This window comes from Doryrhamphus excisus, linkage group LG14, assembly GCF_037039965.1.
Source record: "Doryrhamphus excisus strain RoL-2023G ecotype Guam linkage group LG14, RoL_Dexc_Guam_v1.1, whole genome shotgun sequence".
In the NCBI taxonomy this organism is placed as follows: Eukaryota; Metazoa; Chordata; class Actinopteri; order Syngnathiformes; family Syngnathidae; genus Doryrhamphus; species Doryrhamphus excisus.
In genome coordinates, this window is record NC_136370.1 from 8,669,145 (window position 1) to 8,689,644 (window position 20,500).

At 39.7% G+C, this 20,500-nt stretch overlaps 1 protein-coding gene across 7 annotated transcripts; it reads left to right on the forward strand.

Annotated features, from left to right (window-relative positions):
- The first annotated feature begins 285 nt into the window (after positions 1-285).
- snx14 (sorting nexin 14) lies at positions 286-20,469 on the forward strand. 7 transcript variants are annotated; one of them, XM_078795908.1, is made up of 30 exons: positions 286-685; positions 773-911; positions 976-1,096; positions 1,239-1,312; positions 2,156-2,234; positions 2,316-2,359; positions 2,492-2,579; positions 2,645-2,729; positions 2,805-2,961; positions 3,028-3,103; positions 3,891-3,935; positions 4,024-4,104; positions 4,188-4,302; positions 4,378-4,533; positions 4,607-4,731; positions 6,374-6,432; positions 7,412-7,555; positions 9,424-9,556; positions 10,145-10,331; positions 10,422-10,502; positions 11,144-11,244; positions 13,733-13,844; positions 14,088-14,128; positions 16,308-16,427; positions 18,072-18,195; positions 18,290-18,454; positions 19,419-19,514; positions 19,613-19,704; positions 19,994-20,050; positions 20,300-20,469. In XM_078795908.1, the coding sequence occupies exons 2-30, from the start codon at positions 775-777 to the stop codon at positions 20,339-20,341; spliced, it is 2,937 nt and encodes a 978-aa protein (XP_078652034.1). In that variant the 5' UTR covers positions 286-685; positions 773-774; the 3' UTR covers positions 20,342-20,469. The 7 variants fall into 7 exon arrangements, with proteins under 7 accessions (XP_078652034.1, XP_078652035.1, XP_078652033.1 ...); XM_078795909.1 differs by having other exon boundaries at positions 287-685; positions 10,419-10,502; positions 20,303-20,469; XM_078795907.1 differs by having other exon boundaries at positions 289-685; positions 10,419-10,502; positions 20,300-20,468.
- Positions 20,470-20,500: the final 31 nt, after the last annotated feature.

Genomic DNA, 20,500 nt, shown 5'->3' on the forward strand with positions numbered 1-20,500 from the left:
GAAATAAAATGCAATTCAACTCTAAATTGATGTTATGCTACTCAAATATTTTCAACTTCAACGTTGAAAGAAAACGTCTACATTTCGGTTGCTGATTTCTTTTATCTTGCCTGGGGTGAATTAATCAAGTGATGTGAATGACTAGACATATGACCACAATTGACTAATCGATTTGAAGCCACTGGATAACTGATAAGTAGTCGGGTGCTAAACAAGCGAACGCTGTGCCGACTCAAAGTACATAATATTGTACCGTTGCCTTTAAACACGCGTCTTCCTTTCTAGGTCCGTCATTTTCCTTTTATTTGAAGTGGCCACGTAGACTCGGCAGAGCACCATTTTACCCCGCAAACTCAGCCCCGAATTTAGGACTACTAAATTCATAGTACGTATTTTTTTAAATAGTAACAATGGCTACCGATGTGCAATTGATAAAAAAAAACATTTTTCTGTTGTGTTGGTGCTGAGCGGAGGTGACATCACACCGACGCGTACTTAGCCCCCATCCCCCTTGTGACGCCCCCTTTAAATGGAACTCCAATGCCAGCCAGCCATGTCTATGGTAGCAGTTAGCCATACATTGCTGCGTGCGAATGATGCGCTCTACAATGACACTAAACACCGAAATGTGAAGTAAAAAAAAAAACTCGCTCCCTGAATCACTGCAACTTGCTCGGCGTGTAAGGTAAGCTGTGTGGTAAAATGTTTTTCAATATTTACGAATCGTCGGGTTAATGTGCACAAACACCAGAATACCGCCTTTATTTTGCAGCAATGGGATGCTTCAGGGTTTTCCTGCAGCGTACAAGACGCAAAATGAAGCTGGATCTGCTCAGAGATCTGGGTCGACAGTATCCAGTGTTCTGTTTCATGCTGTTGGCCCTCCTCCTGTCCACAGTGCTATTAAGCAGGTACACTCACACGTCATTATTGCTGTGGAATGGATGCGGCAACCTTCCCCCCCCCCTCCCACAGATACATTCACATCATCATGGTAGTTTGGTCCTTCCTGGCTGGTGTTGTTACTTTCTACTGCTCCCTGGGGCCAGAGTCTCTGCTGCCAAACATCCTAGTGAACATCAAGCCAAAAATAAAGGTAGGATACACATACTGCAGTATACAGTATTTAACATTTTTGTGTTGGATATGCATCTCAACAACATTATAGTCATGTAACAGATATCAAACTTGACCAAAAGCCCAATTCTTGCATTACATTTGTGATTGGTTGTGTCCAGTCCTACCAGCAGGAATTGTTTCCACTGGGCAGCAGCTGTGCCGTTTGTGGGAAGATCAGGTGCAAAAGGCACAGGTGAGTTACCTGACGGCATCGTGGGTGGTCATATTACACTGTGTGACTGTAGTATTCATGTGTAAATAGGTTAATATCCATGTGGGTTCTATACCCCTGCTAAAATACCGGCATTTTACTTTAATGTGCTCAAAATGCAGAAACACTATACAGTAATGCCTCTTTTATTGGGGTGTTATTGGTTCCAGACCCGACAAGTGAATTTTTGCCACTTAGGAGTCCTTTTCATAGCACAACCTTCTAAATACGGTTTGTAACATCATTAGAGACCCCATGAAATAACACCCCTATAGTAACCTTTACACTCATATTACCCGATATGGTAGGCGTAAGTAAGCCATTTAAGACATAAATAAGACTTGTGCACATGTGTGTTACTATAATTATCTTCCCCTCATGGACCTGAATGAGGGCGGACACAAAGTGACATCGGGGGTTCAGAGTTGAGTTTCAGCTTTGATCTTCTTATGATCATTATTGTGCCTTTTGCAAGATCATTCATACAGACGATAAAAGCCTGTTGTTCCAGCGATCCAAGTCTGGTGCTTGTCTCACCGAGCAATTACCGACACCTAGTGACCAGTGTGGAATACTACATTCACATTATCTTCATGCCTTGTATTTGTGTTTTTGTTAATTTAGCAATTTTTATGCTTGAAAATAAGGGGAACATTTTTTATAATATAATATTCTACCACAAAACAACATGATTTATTATTTAAGTCTTTTTTGAAAAACGATGATTGAGTGAAAGTGTGAAAAAACACTAAATGATGTACAACCTTCCCCTAGTGGTTGTATAATATATATTGTATTGTTGTATATTGTATTGTTTGATGTTAGACACACTTTATTACTGGAAAACTACCAACCATGGCTTGATCTCAAAGTGTCTTCTAAAGTGGATGCTTCTCTTTCCGAGGTAAAGTAACATAAAAGTACAACTTGTTTTGACTATATATAGCTTGTCTAAAGTCTAAGTAACTTCCTGTTTTTCCCCCAGATTCTGGAGCTTGTCCTTGAGAACTTTGTGTATCCTTGGTATAGGTAAATGTTTAATCACCATTATCACCACAATAAGTTTTGATGCAGGGCTGATTTATACTGGTACCTACTGGTAAATGAACAGCGCTGTGTATTACAATCAAAGTTATAATGCTTGTTTGTTTTTTTCTCTAGGGATGTGACAGATGATGAGGCGTTTGTGGATGAGCTGAGGGTGACTTTACGTTTTTTCGCCGCCGTGTTGGTCCGTCGAATCCAGAAGGTGACGACTCCCAACTGCAAAATGGAAGCCAGAATACATGACTGTGATTTGTTGTAATTTCCCAGGTTGATGTCGCATCCCTCATAACACGAAAGCTCCTCAAAGTCTCCATGAAGCATATTGAGTTAATCACTAAAGCAAGGCAGAGAGGTACTGCTGATACAATCATTATGTCGGTCGGTCATTTAAAAAAAAATGGCAAAATCATTCTGCTGTTGTCTTTAGTGAAGAATACACAGCATCTACAACAAGCTGTTTTGGAGGAGTATGGTCCAGACCTTCATGTTGCCCTTCGTAGTCGCAGAGATGAGCTCCTCTACCTCAGGAAGTTGACTGAGATGCTCTTTCCTTACATCCTGCCACCGAAGGCCACAGACTGCAGGTAAGTTTCTCAGTGTTAGAACAATGTTATTAAAACACAGGCTAATTTCTTCTTTCTACTAATCAGATCCCTAACGTTGCTTATAAGAGAAGTCCTGGCTGGTTCTGTCTTCCTTCCTTCAATGGATTTCTTGGCTGATCCTGTGAGTGTATACAATAACCGCTGAGGTCTCAAATTAGTGCCAAAGTCAAAAAAGAGAGTTATGGTTTCCTTTTAAGTTACTAACAGACAAGAAAGCATTAATAAAGTTAATACAGCCGTCCCTCATTTATGTAGGTTAATTTATTCCACACCCTTTTATGACTTTTACCATTACTCGAGCCCGCAGACATGAAATAACATCTCTAAAATACCACTCGTTTACACCATATAGCACAGGCTATGGAATCACTGCAGGTACATAAGATTGGGCGTCGCTTTAAGCAATAGCACGCAACCGAGCTAACTATTTAGCCTCCAGTAAGTTATTAGTAACTAGTAAGACCCACTCAAAGATGTTGTCATGATATGTTGTATTCTACACTGCTCAGTAATGTTACTGTAATCGTCAAGTGAGACACACAAGCACCAGACGTAATCGGCGAAACATAAGGCTGTTTATTGCAGGTTTGAATAATCTCACAACATGCACAAAAATCCATAATTCTAGCCACTGATGCTAAAACTCAACTCTGAACCCTTGATGTCACTTCCTGTCCACGACCCGTTGTACTCCCCCAGCTCCGGCACACATTTACAGCAACACACACAAGCATGAGACTTACTTATGTCTGAAATGGCATACTTTCTGTTATTATGTCAACTTTATTTGGTAAGTGTAATGGTGACTATAGGGGTGTTATTTCATGTCTAGAGGACTCTACGTATTGAAAAATTCAAAATCATTATATTACTTGTGTGATATTTCTGCCTATTGCATTGCATTTCAGGACACGGTGAATCATTTGATTTTGCTCTTCATTGACAACTCTCCAGTAAGTAATGCACAACATAAAGACCTTGGGATTTGGAATGATTTATTCCAATTTTTTTTATTCCATTTATTCATTATATATTTTGAAGCCTGAAGAAGCCACAGAGCCAACATCAGTGCTGGTTCCTTTTCTGCAAAAGTACTCTGACCCTCGCAGCAGAAAGCCTTCAGTAAGCATCATGACACAGGCAGTGCAATAATGTACATTTTCATTTAATTTTAATGTATTTGCCTGACTTGTCTCATTTTCCAGGTTCTGAAGCTGGAGTTAAAAGAAATTCGAGAACAGCAAGACCTTCTCTTCCGTTTTATGAACTTTTTGAAGCAAGAAGGAGCTGTCCATGTGCTGCAGTTCTGCCTTGCAGTGGGTAAGAGTGTCCCAATCCTGCAAACCACCATAAGTAAATGTTATTGTTGATTGTGATCTTTCAACTATGTCTCAGAGGAGTTCAACGACAGGATACTGTGCCCAGAGCTGCCTGACGCAGAGAAGATGATGCTCCACGAGGAGGTTAAGAAGATCTACGAGACCTACTGTTTAGACGAGAGCATCGACAAGATCCGTTTTGACCCCTTTATTGTGGAAGAAATACGTAACAGTATGTGACATATTTCACCTTTTGTAAACATTGTCATACATAGATTATTTATTTATTGGGTGTACTTCCTCAGTTGCAGAGGGCCCGTATGCAGAAGTGGTGAAACTTCAGACCATGAGATGCTTGTTTGAAGCATATGAACACGTTCTCTCCCTCCTGGAGAATGTTTTCACGCCCATGTTCTGCCACAGCGATGAGGTAATCATTCGGACTACCAAAGAAATGACTGAGCTAACATCACAAATGTCTTGTTGCTGAGGTGCTACCCTCAAAAGCAGTTGAATACGATATTTTCTGCCATGCTGATCAGAAGTTATTCACTGCACAGTTTATTGCGGTTCATTGGTTCCAGAAACTGACCGTAAGTGAATTTCTGCAAAGTAGGATTCTAAATTAATAAATTGACTATTAGAGCATAGAAAACCTGTTCATGATCTAAATGTGGTTGTTGCTATTATTACAGCCCTATGTACATGAAATAACATCTCTACATTCACCTTTGCACTTGTAATAGCCAATAGAGTAGACATCACAAGACAAAATAAGGCATTTTAGAATAAGATAAAGTAGATGAATAAATTAGACACGTTAGCATTGGCAGCGTAATTTCTAGTGATTATGTCTCATCAATGTATCATTACTGACGCCGTGAGACCAGTATAGAATACTACTCTACACATGCAGTAAGCATTCACACAGGAGCTCCCATCGACAACTCTCTACACTGCCAACTTGCTGCTCGCACTCAGCTAACAGTCAACTATATTTGGCTGATATCACACGCCACTTTTCATGCCCCTTTTTCTTAAAGCCGCACACCTCATACCACATCTTTTGAATGTCTTGTAGTTGTGTTTTTTTTGTTACATTCAGCCCACAAATACGATATGCTATGGCTGAGATCGAGTGAAGAAACGGTTCTCCTCTCATTTTGTGTGGAAGTGGTAAGATTTTGGCTTGTTCTTAATGTTAAAACTCGAAATTTAGAATGTCATAAACAGGTTTTATAAGCTTTATCGCCCCCATTGCAGTACCTTACCTTACCTTTCACAATAAGCAAAATGGTCTAACACAGTAAATAAAATATATTGTTAGTCAAAAATACTCATTTTTAACTTTGATTAGAGATGTTTCATCTTGTTAGTGTTTGCAGTGTGGTCCTTCTGCTTGTATGAGACACAAAACTTAGAATTATTCATTCATTCATTTTCTACCGCTGATCCTCACAAGGGTCGTGGGTGTACCGGTGCCTATCCCAGCTGTCTTCGGGCGAGAGGCGGGGTACACCCTGGACTGGTCGCCAGCCAATCACAGGGCACATATAGACAAACAACCATTCACACTCATATTCATACCTATGGACAATTTGGAGTCGCCAATTAACCTAGCATGTTTTTGGAATGTGGGAGGAAACCGGAGTACCCGGAGAAAACCCACACATGCACCGGGAGAACATGCAAATTCCACACAGAGATGGCCACGGGTGGAATCGAACCCCAGGTCTCCTAGCTGTGTAGCCTGCGAAACTCAGAATTAATTTTTCTTTAATCCTTTGATTCTTGCTGAGCTCTCACAACTATTGAACTATTATATACAATATAATTAGTCTCATAGGGTAAATTAGTTTAGATTTGTACAGGACTAAAACGAGTCACACGCTATTGACTTCAGAATAAACTCAATATTGAATCAATATTAATTAAGTTTGTTACAGAAAAATGTGGAATTTTGCACCCAACTGGAAAATAAACGAACATCTACACTCCACATTGCTGTTTATTATTACCAATATTATATGTACATGTATGGATTTATTTTTCTATGCTCACTCCCCTTCCAGTATTTCCGCCAGCTTCTGAGAGGAGCTGAGTCCCCTGCCAGGAATTCCAAAATGAGCAGGTTAGTGTCTTCACTACTTGGGGTGTGTGTGCCAAAATAAAAGCGGTTGGGAGTAAATTTTTTGTGTTGTGACAATGTCCTAAATGTTTTTCCATGTTTGTATGTTTGACTTTGGTTGTATCATGGTTCTATCATGGGGTGCGGCTTGTATGTTGCCCCTAACTCCTCATGCATATTGTTCCAGAAATAGCCTAAGTATGGATGACATCCGGTGAGTACAAGGCCTCAGCGTTCCTGAACAGAAAAACTGTGTCTGGCTGAGCCGTGCTGCCATTATTGCTTGACTCTTCCACACATGAGGATGCACTGCCTTTGTAACAATGCCATGATTACCTGGCCTTCAGGGAGGATGCCAAATAGCATAATGTAATACAACTCCACTCCACTAAATAAACACTCTCTTTATTTGTGCTGTAATGAGACCCAACTAAACTCAATAAAGAGTTAAATGGACTCTTAATTAGGTACACATAATACAAAGAACTGCATCCACAGTTTTGATACTTGAGCATCCTCTCTGATACCATTGGAGTAAAAATCAATTTATTTTGACTTTTACTTTTAAAGAACATCATTTTCAAATACAAGTACCAGCTCTCAGTACAATGCAGTGCATTTTTACACCACACACATTTCTGTATAATACAGTTTTATTTAGTGCAGATTTTTATATCGGCTTAAACTTTCTATTCTCACCTAAAGTTGGTTGTGGTAATGATTGGTTTTCCTTGTTATGAAGGCAGTTTTCACAGCAGAAGAGATCCTCTCATTGCATTTTAACTTGGCAGCATGTAGGAGGAGCCTAAACTACAGTAACATCGTCATGCACTTAGGCTCTCTGTCATAAATAACATTGTCATGCTGTGTATGTGTATGTGTGCGTCCTTCCTGATTCTGTCACTGTCATGCTGCCTGCCCTGGTGTGATCCATCCTCAACCCGATTTGTCCATTGGGGACGTAACCCTGTTCTGCTTATAGTTCCTGGGACTGGAGCCCCGAGTCCCCGTCCTCACAGTTCACCGCCTCTGGCAGCTCTTCACCTGCATCTTTTAACTCCCTTCATGCCCAGTTAACAACCTTTCCATACGGCTCGCTATCTCACCGCCACTCCTTATCGCCCAAGTAAGTCAGGGTCCATCCAACCACCCATCGATCATGCTGTTGCAGTGTGATGTCAAGCACTTTTAAGTCCCAGTCCAACCTCCCCTTACCCTACCCAACCCTGACCCAACCAGCAGCATGCAGCCAACCTTGTTTTTATTTGTGTCCCTCACATCAATTCTCATTTTCTTATAAGTCACTCCCAAAGAGGACATGTGGTGTAGCTGTTCTATTCTATACACATTTCTGCCAGGCACGTCCTTGTAGTTATTTTCAGGGATTATTGTGCTTCTATGTGAAAGTACGAGAGGATGCCTGAGGTCAAATGTTAAGAGTTGGAAGAATGTCCCTCACCACTTTAGTGTTAAAGAGTCTATGTCAAAGAATGAACCAAATTTTTCAGTTGCATAATACATATTTCTTCTGAATGCACAGTGTGGGGCCACTTGGATATTTTATTCATTTTTCTAATGTTGTGTAAAGGCTTAAAAAACCTCTGCACCAATGGTACATCAGTTTTCATTATTGATTTGTTTGGCAAGGTCAGATGAAAACCAATACATACATTTCCCCATAGTACATAATGTAAATTTAATGAATCCACTCTAGACACTAAAAATATGTACAAAATTTTTTTTTGTACGGAATTTCATATGCAGAAAATAATGCAAAATAATTACAACTGGATGGAACTTATTGTTGATACGGATCACCCGTACATCCTGATGAGATGAAACTTTCTTTAGTGGGTTATTTAGCAGTTAGTTAGCAATGTGTAGGATGCTTTGGTTGGGCACTTGATTTTGTGGACCCATGTACGTGGCAAACGTTTAAGTGCAATATTGTATGAAAACCAAGACTGTGAGAAAACTAAGGAAATGTTTTGGGAACAATTTGCGATGAAAACCGAATCATCGGTTTGACTGTATTTAAGTATGCATACTCATAGGTTTGTGTTGTTATTTGTATCAACATTTCAGCCTTTTTGCTTTTTGTATATCCTGCCCACTCTCTACTAAGCTATCCATGTGCGTATTTGCTGTTTAAATGTAGTTTTATGATGTGCCATAGACTGCAAATAGCCCCTTGTTGTATCTTTACAACTAGAATTCACAGTTCTATGTCAAAGCAAGAACTTTATTGATTTTATAGTATACCTAACCTATGGATGTTGGAGGTAGCTGAGGTCAGACGTCAGGTTTTTGTGTGTACTTACTGGTGCTCTGCTTAGCTTTCAACACATTGTCAAATATTGAGGGTTGATTGTTCAAAGTAACAGCAAGACACCTGTTTGTTTTAAGGGTTATCATTTGATGTCTGAAGTAGCTGAAGTCAAATGTCACATTGCACTAGTTCAGTATTAAATATATTTTCTTCAAACTTCCAAGCAAGAACCCGAATGATTTGGGATTTTATCCAACCAGCAATGTTAGCAGGAGATGAGGTCAAATGTTAGGTCAGTTGGTATGTTTTCCGTCCATATTGTTGTTCAGATATTCAGAGATTCTTTTCTTATTTCGACTCAAGACCCCGATAAATGTTTTTGTCAGCTCTGCGTCAACAGTTTGATATTGTCTGCTTGCTACTTTTTAGTTAAATCCAGACATCTGTTCATGCAATCTCTGCTCCATGCTGTGTGCTGTTTTTGCTTATGTCTCCATAGTAACCAATGGAGACGTTTCATTCATTCCATGAATGCAGTGTGGCTTTGCTTTGGCTTCCGCAGATGTCTTTCCCCCTCTGATGTACAGCGATGATACGCTACAGTGTGCTGTTTACTTCCCTTCCTTGCTATCTGCTTCGATTCCTTCCCTGTCATTTTGCTTAACCCCCCCCCCCCCCCATCTCCTCCACATGGCTGTAATAACGCCCCCCTCTTTGGCCTGCAGGAGCACGTCAAAGAGAGGCGAGTCCTTTGGGATCAGCCGCATAGGCAGTAAGATCAAGGGGGTTTTCAAGAGCACAACCATGGAGGGAGCCATGCTGCCAGCTTATGGGATGGTGGAGGGAGAGGATGATTTGGTGAGCTAAAGCCAGTCATTATACATGTACATGCACTCATTTTTCAGTGTTTAATCATACTTCTATCGGTCATGCATGACTCTAAATGTGTTCAAAAGAAAATAGGAAAAATCCATAGAGACTTCTGTTGTACTGTATTTATTTTAAAGTGACCACTTGGAGGCGTTAGTGAGTCAGGAAAGCATGGTCTCAAATGTTAAATCATGTGTCCTAAAAAAGTAATCTTTAAGAGACAGTTGTATTGGTCCAACACTGACCCATGTTTGCGTTCTTTTTGTTTTTTTTAGTTCTGATGTGTCTTTTTCTTTCAATGTTATCTCCTTTCCTTTATCTGCTGTCAGAGGATATCCTGTGTTCTCACTTTTCCTTCTTTTGCTGTTAAGTACGGACGTTTTTTTCAATGGAAACTCCTGTCTTCTGATGTTTGTTCCGTGATTTGATTCAGTGAATGATAAGATTGTTGAACATATGGCAAATTCATTTGCGGTGATGAAATAATGTGAAGGTCCAGTAGCCATTATGAATGTGATCCACTTATCTCAAAGAGGTTGACGTGACCTAAATTACCCTCACATCCTCACATTCTAGGTAGAGGAAGCCATGATGGTGCTAGAGGATGACTCCCCCATCGAGGCAGCCTCCACGCCCAGCACCCCGCGTAACCTCTCTGCCTGGAACATCACCATCCCGTACATTGATTTCTACGATGATGATGTGAAGAGGGAGAGGATTCCGGTGTTCTGCATTGACGTGGAGCGGAACGACCGTAAAGCAGGTGAATGCACATCAGTGACAATGTACTAGATCGTGTAGAAGTCTTTCCGGAACACTAAAGTACTTTTGTATTTGTGTTTTATCACAGTAGGCCATGAGACCGAGCACTGGTCTGTATACAGGAGATACCTGGAGTTCTACGTACTTGAGTCAAAGCTAACCGAATTTCACGGTAGTATTTTTTTCTTCACATTATTGCATTGCGGAGAGCCACCACAAACATTGGAGTGATGTCTTCTCTAGGGACAATACTATAGAAATGAAACTTGAATATAAATTAGGCAGTAAAAATAAATCAACACACAGCCGTGATGTAGTTAAAATATCTGGCAACACAAATGCATACACTTGACAGTGATTATGTCCACATTGTGTCCAAAGTGTCAAGGCACTTGTCATCTTGGAGATATTTCACCCAGCCCAGTTTTTCAGGGGAGAGGATCATGCTCTACTTTGGGATGTTACAAGACATGTTGAAATTCATGTTTTCCCTCAATGAACCACAGCTCTACAGAGCTGGCAGCATTCATGCATCGCCAGTCTATATTTGACACAGTTGTCTTCTAGGTTCTCTCTAGTGTTGCCAGCAATTTAGACAATGTCTGTGTGGTGAGGGATTTTCAGTGGACAGTAAATCTATACTGCTGTACACTGACTAGTTTCTATTGTATTGTCCCTTGAGAAGATGCACTGTGATAAAATGGTTGCTGAAATGTGTGTATTTGAGTATCCACTATTTACAAACCTAAACACATCTGTTATCCTCTTGTTGGACAACTATTGGAATTTATGAAATTTGACATCCTGCTACAGGATCCTTCCCAGATGCACAGCTGCCTTCTAAGAGAATCATCGGTCCCAAGAATTATGAGTTCCTCACATCCAAGCGCGAGGAGTTTCAGGAGTACCTTCAGGTAGGTGTTTTTATCGATTTGCCTATAAACTCAATTTAGACAGTAAGGCTATATGACACATTTAGATGAATACTTATATAGTGTATAATTATCAAGTCAAGTTTATGATGAAAAGAGACCAGTGCCATAAATGGTGCACAAATGCACAGCTTGATGCCGTCTCACCGCTAAGACTAATTTGACAATTGTTTCTGACGCCAGCCTGCCTTCATTTTTGTCATGACATGGTGACATTGAAGTGCAAATGCAGCCCAACTTCTTCATTCCAACTTCTCTTCTCCCAAGTCCCAGACAACTTTCTTCAGTAAAAATCCTTCCAATCTTTTCTAGTCTTTTTAAGTTATAGTCGGAAGTACCAGGAATCTCCTGACAGCAGTATTATCTTGGAACCGCCTCACTTCTTAGCAGCTGGACAACTTTGACCTGTGAAAATGTTAGAAGAGGAGGTTCTCACAGTCACATGAAAAGTTGTACCTTGTCAGATTTCCAGCAGGGGAAAAACATTTTCACAGTAGCATGTCACACTGGACATAGTTCAGAAACCTCCAACTGCTATCTCTGAATTTGGGGGGGGGCTAAGTTTATACCACTCACAAGTTCATGGAGTTCAGTACCAGATGTGTATTTTGCAATGCATTACGGATATAAAATGCAATCCAACATCTGCAAGTAGTTTTTGATAGCACGCAAAAGTTTTTGATTATTGTTGCAACTTAGTAGTAGAAGGAACTGTGTTCAAGTAACTTCAAATTTGATGTTTCACGCCTCCACTGCAAGAAATCAGCAAAGAAAATACTTTAATAACCATCCATTTTCTATGCCACTTATCCTCACCAGGTATGCTGGAGCCTATTCCAGATGTCTTTGGGTGGGGTACACCCTGGACTGGTCGCCAGCCAATCACAGGGCACATATAGACAAACAACCATTCACACTCACATTCATACCTATGGACAATTTGGAGTCGCCAATTAACCTAGCATGTTTTTGGAATGTGGGAGGAAACCGGAGTACCGGAATGACAGTGTACAAGTGTATATCATTATTGCTGTAGTAGGATTGGATAAACATTATTGGTCAGTCATGGACCTAACTGTTGAGAATCACTGATCAAAAGAATTAACTCCAGAAAATAGCTTTTTATTTAGCTTTTTTATGTTTTTTTTGTGTGTCATGACCACGGAAATACAATACAACAAAGTTTAGTGCAACACAGGTGGCTATTGCCTCATCAATGTAACGTTACTGACATTGAGAAACCATCTAGTTTAATCGTTGTTTATGGTTAAGGAAAGACCGATGATGGACTTCAATCACATTATTAACAAAAGAACACATGCAGTCATCATTCACACAGGAGCTGCACTGCTAACCTCCTGCTAGCACTCAGCTAACAGTCAACTCTAGCTAGCTGATGCTACTGATGACAGTTCAGATTTAAAGGGGGGCTATTATGCTGACCTATAAGAGGAGTGAGAATGTTGTATTCTCGTTTTAAACGATGCTTAAGTTTCAGATAATGAGGTTTGTGCATTTAGAAGTGAGCCCTGAAAGAAGTTTGGGATGGCTCAAAACACTCCGTTTCAGAAAGCTTGGAAAAACTACCCCTTTGTGATGTCACAGAGGAGCGGACTTCCTGATATGGGCGTGGCTGTAAGCCAGATAAACTCTCTGCCCTCCCCCAGGTTCTGCTTCCCCCGCTTTCCTCAAGCTCTCCTCCTCTGTTTACATTTCTAGCAATGGCTCGTACGGGAAAGTCTCATTTGTTTACAATTCCTAAAGACACCACCGTCAGGCATAAGTGGTTGGATTGATTCCCTACCGGCATACGAAATGCATTTTAATCTGTCAACGGCATTTCACACTGGTCTGTTTTGTGAACGTGGGCCAGTATGGGGCTGGATAAGAAGATACAAAGATACATTGCTGTTTATTATCAACTCCTACACCGTTCGCAGCAAACAGCACAAACCCAAAGTCCTTTTAAGCACCACCCACAGCAGAGTGGATGTGCCTGTTTAACACACTGTTTCCGTGGGGACCATGAAATTCAAAGAAATACAGCTGAATAGGTGCAGATTCTGGAAGAACTAGAAAGCTTTGTCTGCTGGTTATTGTGTGTAGCTGCTCTATAGGAGTCCACTTGATACAAAGGGCAGAAAACAGTTAATAACGTTTTTTTTGATGGTGATTGTTTCATCCTTAAGCCATATAGACCTTATGATGCTTGTATTCTCATGTACTGTACTCCAAAAATACTTTTGAAATGGTAGGTACACTAAAGGTCTTAAAGGGTTAAACTGGCAAGGTAACAGGCTTCAGAAGAAACACACTCACTAAACTGTGTCAATGAAAAACCCCATGGTTACAAAATGAGGCCAACATCTGTCTTGTTCATATGAGCGTGTAGCGGCCAAATGAATGTCCTGGTTGTCATGTTGTTGTTGGCTTGCACTCAACTTTGCCTCTTGTGTGTTATTCTGTGCAGAAACTCCTGCAGCATCCCGAGCTGAGCAACAGCCAACTCCTGGCTGACTTCCTGTCCCCGCATAGCGTGGAGTCTCAGTTCCTGGACAAGATGTTGCCTGACGTAAACCTTGGTGAAGTATAGATGTGGACAGTGTGTGTGTTTGGGGGTTTGGAGGGGGGGGGTGAGGAAGAGGTTGTGACAAAGGCTCAGTGAGAGGGATTATATTTGAACAAGAGACTGTGTTAGAATCGTTGTGTGTGTGATCGCTTTGACCTTGGCTTGCGAGTGAGCCAAATATGTGACTGAGAAAGAGGCAAACGTCACGATCTGACAAGACCATTCATCGATGACTGAAATGATCTATGTTTTACAGGGAAAATCATTAAGTCAGTCCCCAGCAAACTGATAAAGGAGGTGAGTAATACATTCCTTTTGGTTTGCTCATCATTTAGAATAGATTTAGTAAAAAATACCACAAATAATAGAATGATGAAGGTGCATTATCAGAGTAAAAAAATTTGAAAAGTAAAAATATAAACCGTAAACAAGAAATGTCAATAGAGTTATGTATATTAGTATTTAATATTATATACAGTGGTGTCAAAAAGTGTTTGCCCGTTGTTGATTTCTTATTCTTTTGCATGTTATGTTTGTCACACTTAAATGTTTCAGATCATCAATAAAAATTAAATATTAGTCGGACAACACAACTGAACACAAAATGCAGTTTTTAAATGAAACTTTTTATTATTAAGAGAGATAAAGCCAAACCTACATGCCCCCCCCCAAACCATAACTTAACTGAGATTAACACACTGAGAGTCATTATCCACAAATGGCAAAAACATGAACAGTGGTGACCCTTCCTAGGAGTGGTCGGCCAACCAAAATGACCCCAAATGTGCAGCAATGACTCATTCAAGAGGTCACAAAAGACCCCACAACAACACCCAGACAACTGCAGGCCTCACTTTTCACTTCAATTTTGTCAGGATACAGCTTGATGACCCCCAAAACCTTTGGGAAAATACTGAAAAAGTGCCTGTCCCATTACATCTGGCGTAAAAGTAATGTCCTATTTCAGAGAAAGAACATCATGCAAACAGTAAAATATTGTGGTGGTAGTGTGATGGCCTGGGGCTATTTTGCTGCTTTGCTGGAAGACTTGCTGTGATAAATGGAACCATGAATTCTTCTGTCTAAAAGGAGAATGTCCAGCCAGCTGTTTGTAACCTCAAGCGGGTACGAATTTGTGTTCTCCAGCAGGACAATGATCCAAAAACACACCAGCAAGTCCACCTCTGAATGACTGAAGAAAAACAATTAATAGGTTGGAGTGACCTAGTCAAAGTCCTGACCTGAATCCTATTGAGATGCTGTGGCATCACTTTAAAAGGTGGTCCATGCTGGAAAACCCTCCAATGTGGCTGAATTCTGCAAAGATGAGTGGGCCAAAATTCCTCTACTGCGCTTTAACAGACTCATTGCAAGTTGTCACTTGTTTGCAGGTGTTATTAGGTTTAGGGGGCAATCACTTTTTCACACAGGTCCACGTAAGTTTGAATTTTTTTCTTCCTTATCAATAGAAAGTTTCATATAAAACTGCATTTTGTGTTCTCTTGTGTAGTCAATGACTAATATTTAAATTAGTTTGATGATCTGTAATAAAAGAAATCACACCACTGAAGCTGGGATAATCAGGACTCACAAACACATCAAACACATACATTATTTATTACAGTTAATTTTTTTTCTTATTTTACAGAGGTCCTTTGGAATCAATACAAATAAACTGTGCTATGATTAATATTTCTAAGATACTTCCGAAATGCCATGCAGAGAATATGACCATAAGGTCACACCAAAAAACAATATTTAGGTATAACACGCCAACATAGGAAAGATAATCAAGTCATGTTTCCGTACGTTTTTTGGTGTGTATCATGTGATTCAAATGAAAGAAAGGCATCGGGAAGGGGGCAAACACTTACACTACTGTATGCATATAATGTATGCATATATATTATAATTCATTTAATTTATGAAAAACCGCAATAGATTTAGGGTCCAATGTTCAAACTGCGACGGACCCAGGGACAATTGCAGTGAAGGAACAAGCTAAATATAAATATTACACCCTAAATGACCATCACCTGAACATCTTCAGTTCTCATTGTGTTTGTGTGTTGTTGAACAACGCACACATTTAATATTACATTGTTTGTATGATGTGCTGTCTTTTGGGGAAAAACCCCATTATTGTGACATTGAAATTCTCAAAATATCAGCACTATCTCCCTCTAGATATCCCATCTAGGCCGTGTAGCTGTTTTGGACACAATCGCTACTTACACAGGAGGCTTCAAGCTGTTCAAAACAAGCTGACTGGCAGCTGGCTTTCCAAATATGTGCAATCTGTGCTGTAATTGTTATGACTATTACTCTTTAATCTTTTTGTATTACACAATCTTTTTATGCTACAAAAACTCTTACAATAACTTCTTTGGGCACAACACCCACAACAGGTCTATCAAGTCATATGTAAGAGGAGATATACTCATTCTGTATTTGTCTGCTGTGTTTGTTCCATTAGAAAGGGCAGCATCTGGAGCCCTTCATCCAGTCCTTCTTCAACTCTTGTGAGTCCCCGAAACCGAAACCCAGTCGCCCCGAGCTCACCATCCTGAGCCCCACTTCAGAAAACGATAAAAAGGTTGGCAACCCTTTTTAGTTTCTCTTTCTTTCTTACTTCAATTGCAACTGTTCCTTTCCAACTTTTTCACACAACAAGCCAAGCCTTGGGGATTCAGTTCATCCCCTCCAGATGGTTCCTGACCATTTTCAATGTAGTACCAGTAGTAGTAGTACTGCAATATCATATGGCGACTACTATTCCGGCCATCCATTTTCTATGGCGCTTATCCTCACTAGGGTCGTAGGTATGCTGGAGCCTAATGACTAATATTCAACATAATAAAAGAAAAGAGCCTATTAATGCTAGTTGGATGTTTTAAATACGCAAAGTCTAGACCTTATTTTTAAGACATGATTTGATTACTATATTTGAGGGAATGTGTTTTTCTCAGGGGAAACCTTTATTTTCACATTTTTCACAATACAGTCATCCCTGAGCGCTTTGAATTCTGCTGCTTCACGCTTTTTACAGTTTTAAAAATAAATCAAGCTGTTTCGTGGTTGAATATGGCCTATTATTGGTACTGGTATTTTTAAGCATAAAAATGGCCAAAAGTACTAAAATACAAATGTAAGGCATTTAGGAGACACATTCAAGGACGCTATGAATGACATGTAGTAAACTACACTGGTCACTTGGTGTAATGTTACGACCAGACGCACAAACACTGTGTGTTTGCACACTAAGTGTGCTGTCCTGGCACCAGAACACATTTATAGCAAGACGTGTCTTCTTTCTCTTTCGGCTTTTCCCTTCAGGGGTCGCCACAGCAAATCAATCACCTCCATCCAACCCTGTCTGTATAGCAACACATGTGTATGAGTATTATTTCTGTCTAAAATCATTATTTTCTGTTATTATGTCTACTATACTAGGTAATAAAAGTGTAAAGGTGACTATACGGGTGCTACTTAGGGCTCTAATAATGTATTTATAAGGTCAAATACGTAGGTTTTCCATGCTCTAACTTTGAAAATATTCAATTTGTAAAAAAGTAAAATATCACTATTCACTTGGGTCTGGAAGCAATCAACCGTAATAAACAAGTGATTACTTTATATGTTCTTCAACACAAACAAACAGGGGGTTTTCCTCAGTTTATGGTGTGTTGCGTCATTTCATATGCACTCCCATTAATAAATTTAACTTTGGTCGATAAACACGAGAGAAACTCAAGAACTACTTACAGCGCGGTACAATCTGGAAGTATACATATACACCACTACATACATACACTACTAAAATCATATTGTAACATCTACCCAGAGGTTACAAGGATGATGAATCCAAAACAATATCAGCAAAATCAACTGTCCTCTCTGTGTGTGTGTCATGGTGTTATTGTTGACTTGTATTTTTTTATTACTGTATCATCATATTATATGGCCTTGCTGTGTTTTATGTACAGTTTGAGGGACTTAAGACTTATACCAAAACTCCACTTACATCACAGTTTAGAAACATAACCGAAGGACTACCTGTGATATGCATCATGTTATAATTCTACACTGTGAGGGGCCAAACAATCTGTTTTACACAAATTTTACACAAATTTTACACAAAAGTGAAAGTATTCTATTTTGTTGTCGAACATGTATTGTAGCTAAATAGAAGTTTCCTAAAAAATATTAGGCCGCAACTTAATTTTACTCCCTCGTTCAGCTCTTCAATGACCTCTTCAAAAACAATGCTAACCGGTCCGACATAGCAGAGAAGAGGCACAACCAGAACTACTTCATGGAAATCCTCACTGTCGATGGTGTGTACGACTATTTAATGTATGTGGGTAAGTGAAATAACCCCCAGTGTGCTATGTGTTTCAACATCATATTTGACTCATGCCCAACCTTTGATGAGCCACTCTATCCTCTTTTTGTCAGGTCGTGTTGTCTTCCACATTCCTGACTGGTTGCACCACCTTTTAATGGGTGGCCGAATTCTGTTCAAGAACACCCTGGAGGCCTACACAGATTACTACCTTCAGCAGAAACTCAACCAAGTGGTGGAAGAGCATCGGCTCGTCTCCCTCATCACCTTGCTTCGAGGTGCGCTTAGTCTTATTTAAATACGGTTCAGTATATTTGATCACATTCGATCTGGTGCCTGAGCTTGCTTAAAATCGTTACATTTAGTGGCACTGTCCAATAGTGCACAATGTACAGTAGATCCTGATGTATAAGCAACTACTTTTTAAACTTTGACAAAAGTGCAGGTAATTTATGGTAAAATTCTAATCTTGTGACATTTCATTTACTTCAGAACTCCAACTAATTACTTAAATACTGTGAGTGAAAAAAAAAAATATATATATATATATATATATACACACACAGTATAACAACATAGCAATCTGACTCACAGTCATCTGACTAAGAATCCTTTACTAACACTAAATTCATCACATAGCAACCTAACACACTAAATGTGTACCTGACAAGTATACACACCAGTACCAATATGAATTTGAAAAGACAACTCTTTTTACATTTTCCCATAATGCATTGCATCTGGACAACGCATTAATTGGGATGCTGGAATGACGTCAGCCTCCATCTGGGCTTTGGATCCTCCAGCTCCCTCTGGTGGACAGAGGCACCATTATGCTTCTCCTCCAATAAACTGCTCTTCTGGCAGTAATGCGTTATGGGTAGATATTAAAACAGCTGCTGTTTGTTATTTTAAACTTGTACTGCTACGTGTAATGTACAGTATATTTCTTAGGTACCATTTTGGTGTTAAGTTGCTGTGTGATGAGTTTAATGTTGTTTGTAAGATGACACTGTGAGTCAGACTGTTATACTGAGTAATGACCTCTTGCACTTTCTCATGAGTTGACAAGCTTGTGAGTTTTCTCTACTTAACTTTTTTCTTACACTTATTTAAATTTTTTTGTGTACCTCAATATAAACCTCAATATAGATTTTTGACTCCCTTATCAGGTTTTTAGCCAGCAGATTCAGAGAATAAGAAAAGAAGTAAAAATCAAAACAAAAAATATGCCTCCCCTAGATACTGTTTTCTGCGAGAGCAGTTCGCCTCGCTCGGCTCAGGATAAGCAGAGGAGAGCAAAGAGGACATTTGCAGACATGATGAGATACATTCCAGGTAATTTCCTGTCAGCTACCCCCCCACTTCCCCACCCTTATAAGACACATACACATTTTAAGAGGTGGTCGCCAATTGAAAAACCATTTATGTTTTAGACCTTTTGGGGAAATGTATCGGAGAAGAGGCCAAGTATGAAGGTGTATGTCTTCTCTTTGATGGGCTGCAGCAGCCGGTTGTCAACAAGCAGGTAAAAGCGCTCGCCCCCACGCCATCGCATGCGTGCATGACTCATCTCTCGCCTACCTTACTGCTCAAGAGCATGTCCTGTCAAGGTGAAAATATGGCCTTCATTTAGCTGTGGAGGATAGTGACACTTTCTAGTCGTACGTTTCTGGAGACTGAAGCATGGGATGCGACAACCCAAATGATTAGTCGGATGTCTCCCAAAAATAAGTTGTGCAATTCTTCTTTGGTGCATTGTTTTGAATTATATAACCTGTTTCTCATTTTTATCACTGCTCTTCTGCTGTCTTCAGTTGACCTACGTTCTCTTGGATATCGCCATTCAAGAACTTTTCCCTGAACTAAACAAGGTGAACAAGTGTTTGACTGCTAATTAAATCCAATTATCTTCTGACAAATTGATGACGACTATTAAAGTTTTGACCTGGATAATTACACAAACAATAAATCACAATGTGATTCAGAACAGCGGTAAAGTGCTGGAAAATCATGAAAAAATATTTAAAAAATTGATAAAGTGCTTGAATTAAATTACATAAAATCTGCATTTATAAATTGTCAATTGTCATTCCAAAATGTGTTGTTTTTGTTCCTCTCAGCAGGTGCAGAAGGAGTCTACCGTCAATGCTCCATGGATGTAAAATGGTACTACTAACAAAAACATACTATTAATGCACTTTTACAAAGACCAGTGTTGGTCTTTTTGTCCTGCTGTACAGTCTGTATACTTAATTATGTCAAATAAAAAAAATATATAACAGTATTGCACTGTTGTTAAGTCAAAAATGTTGACAAATGAT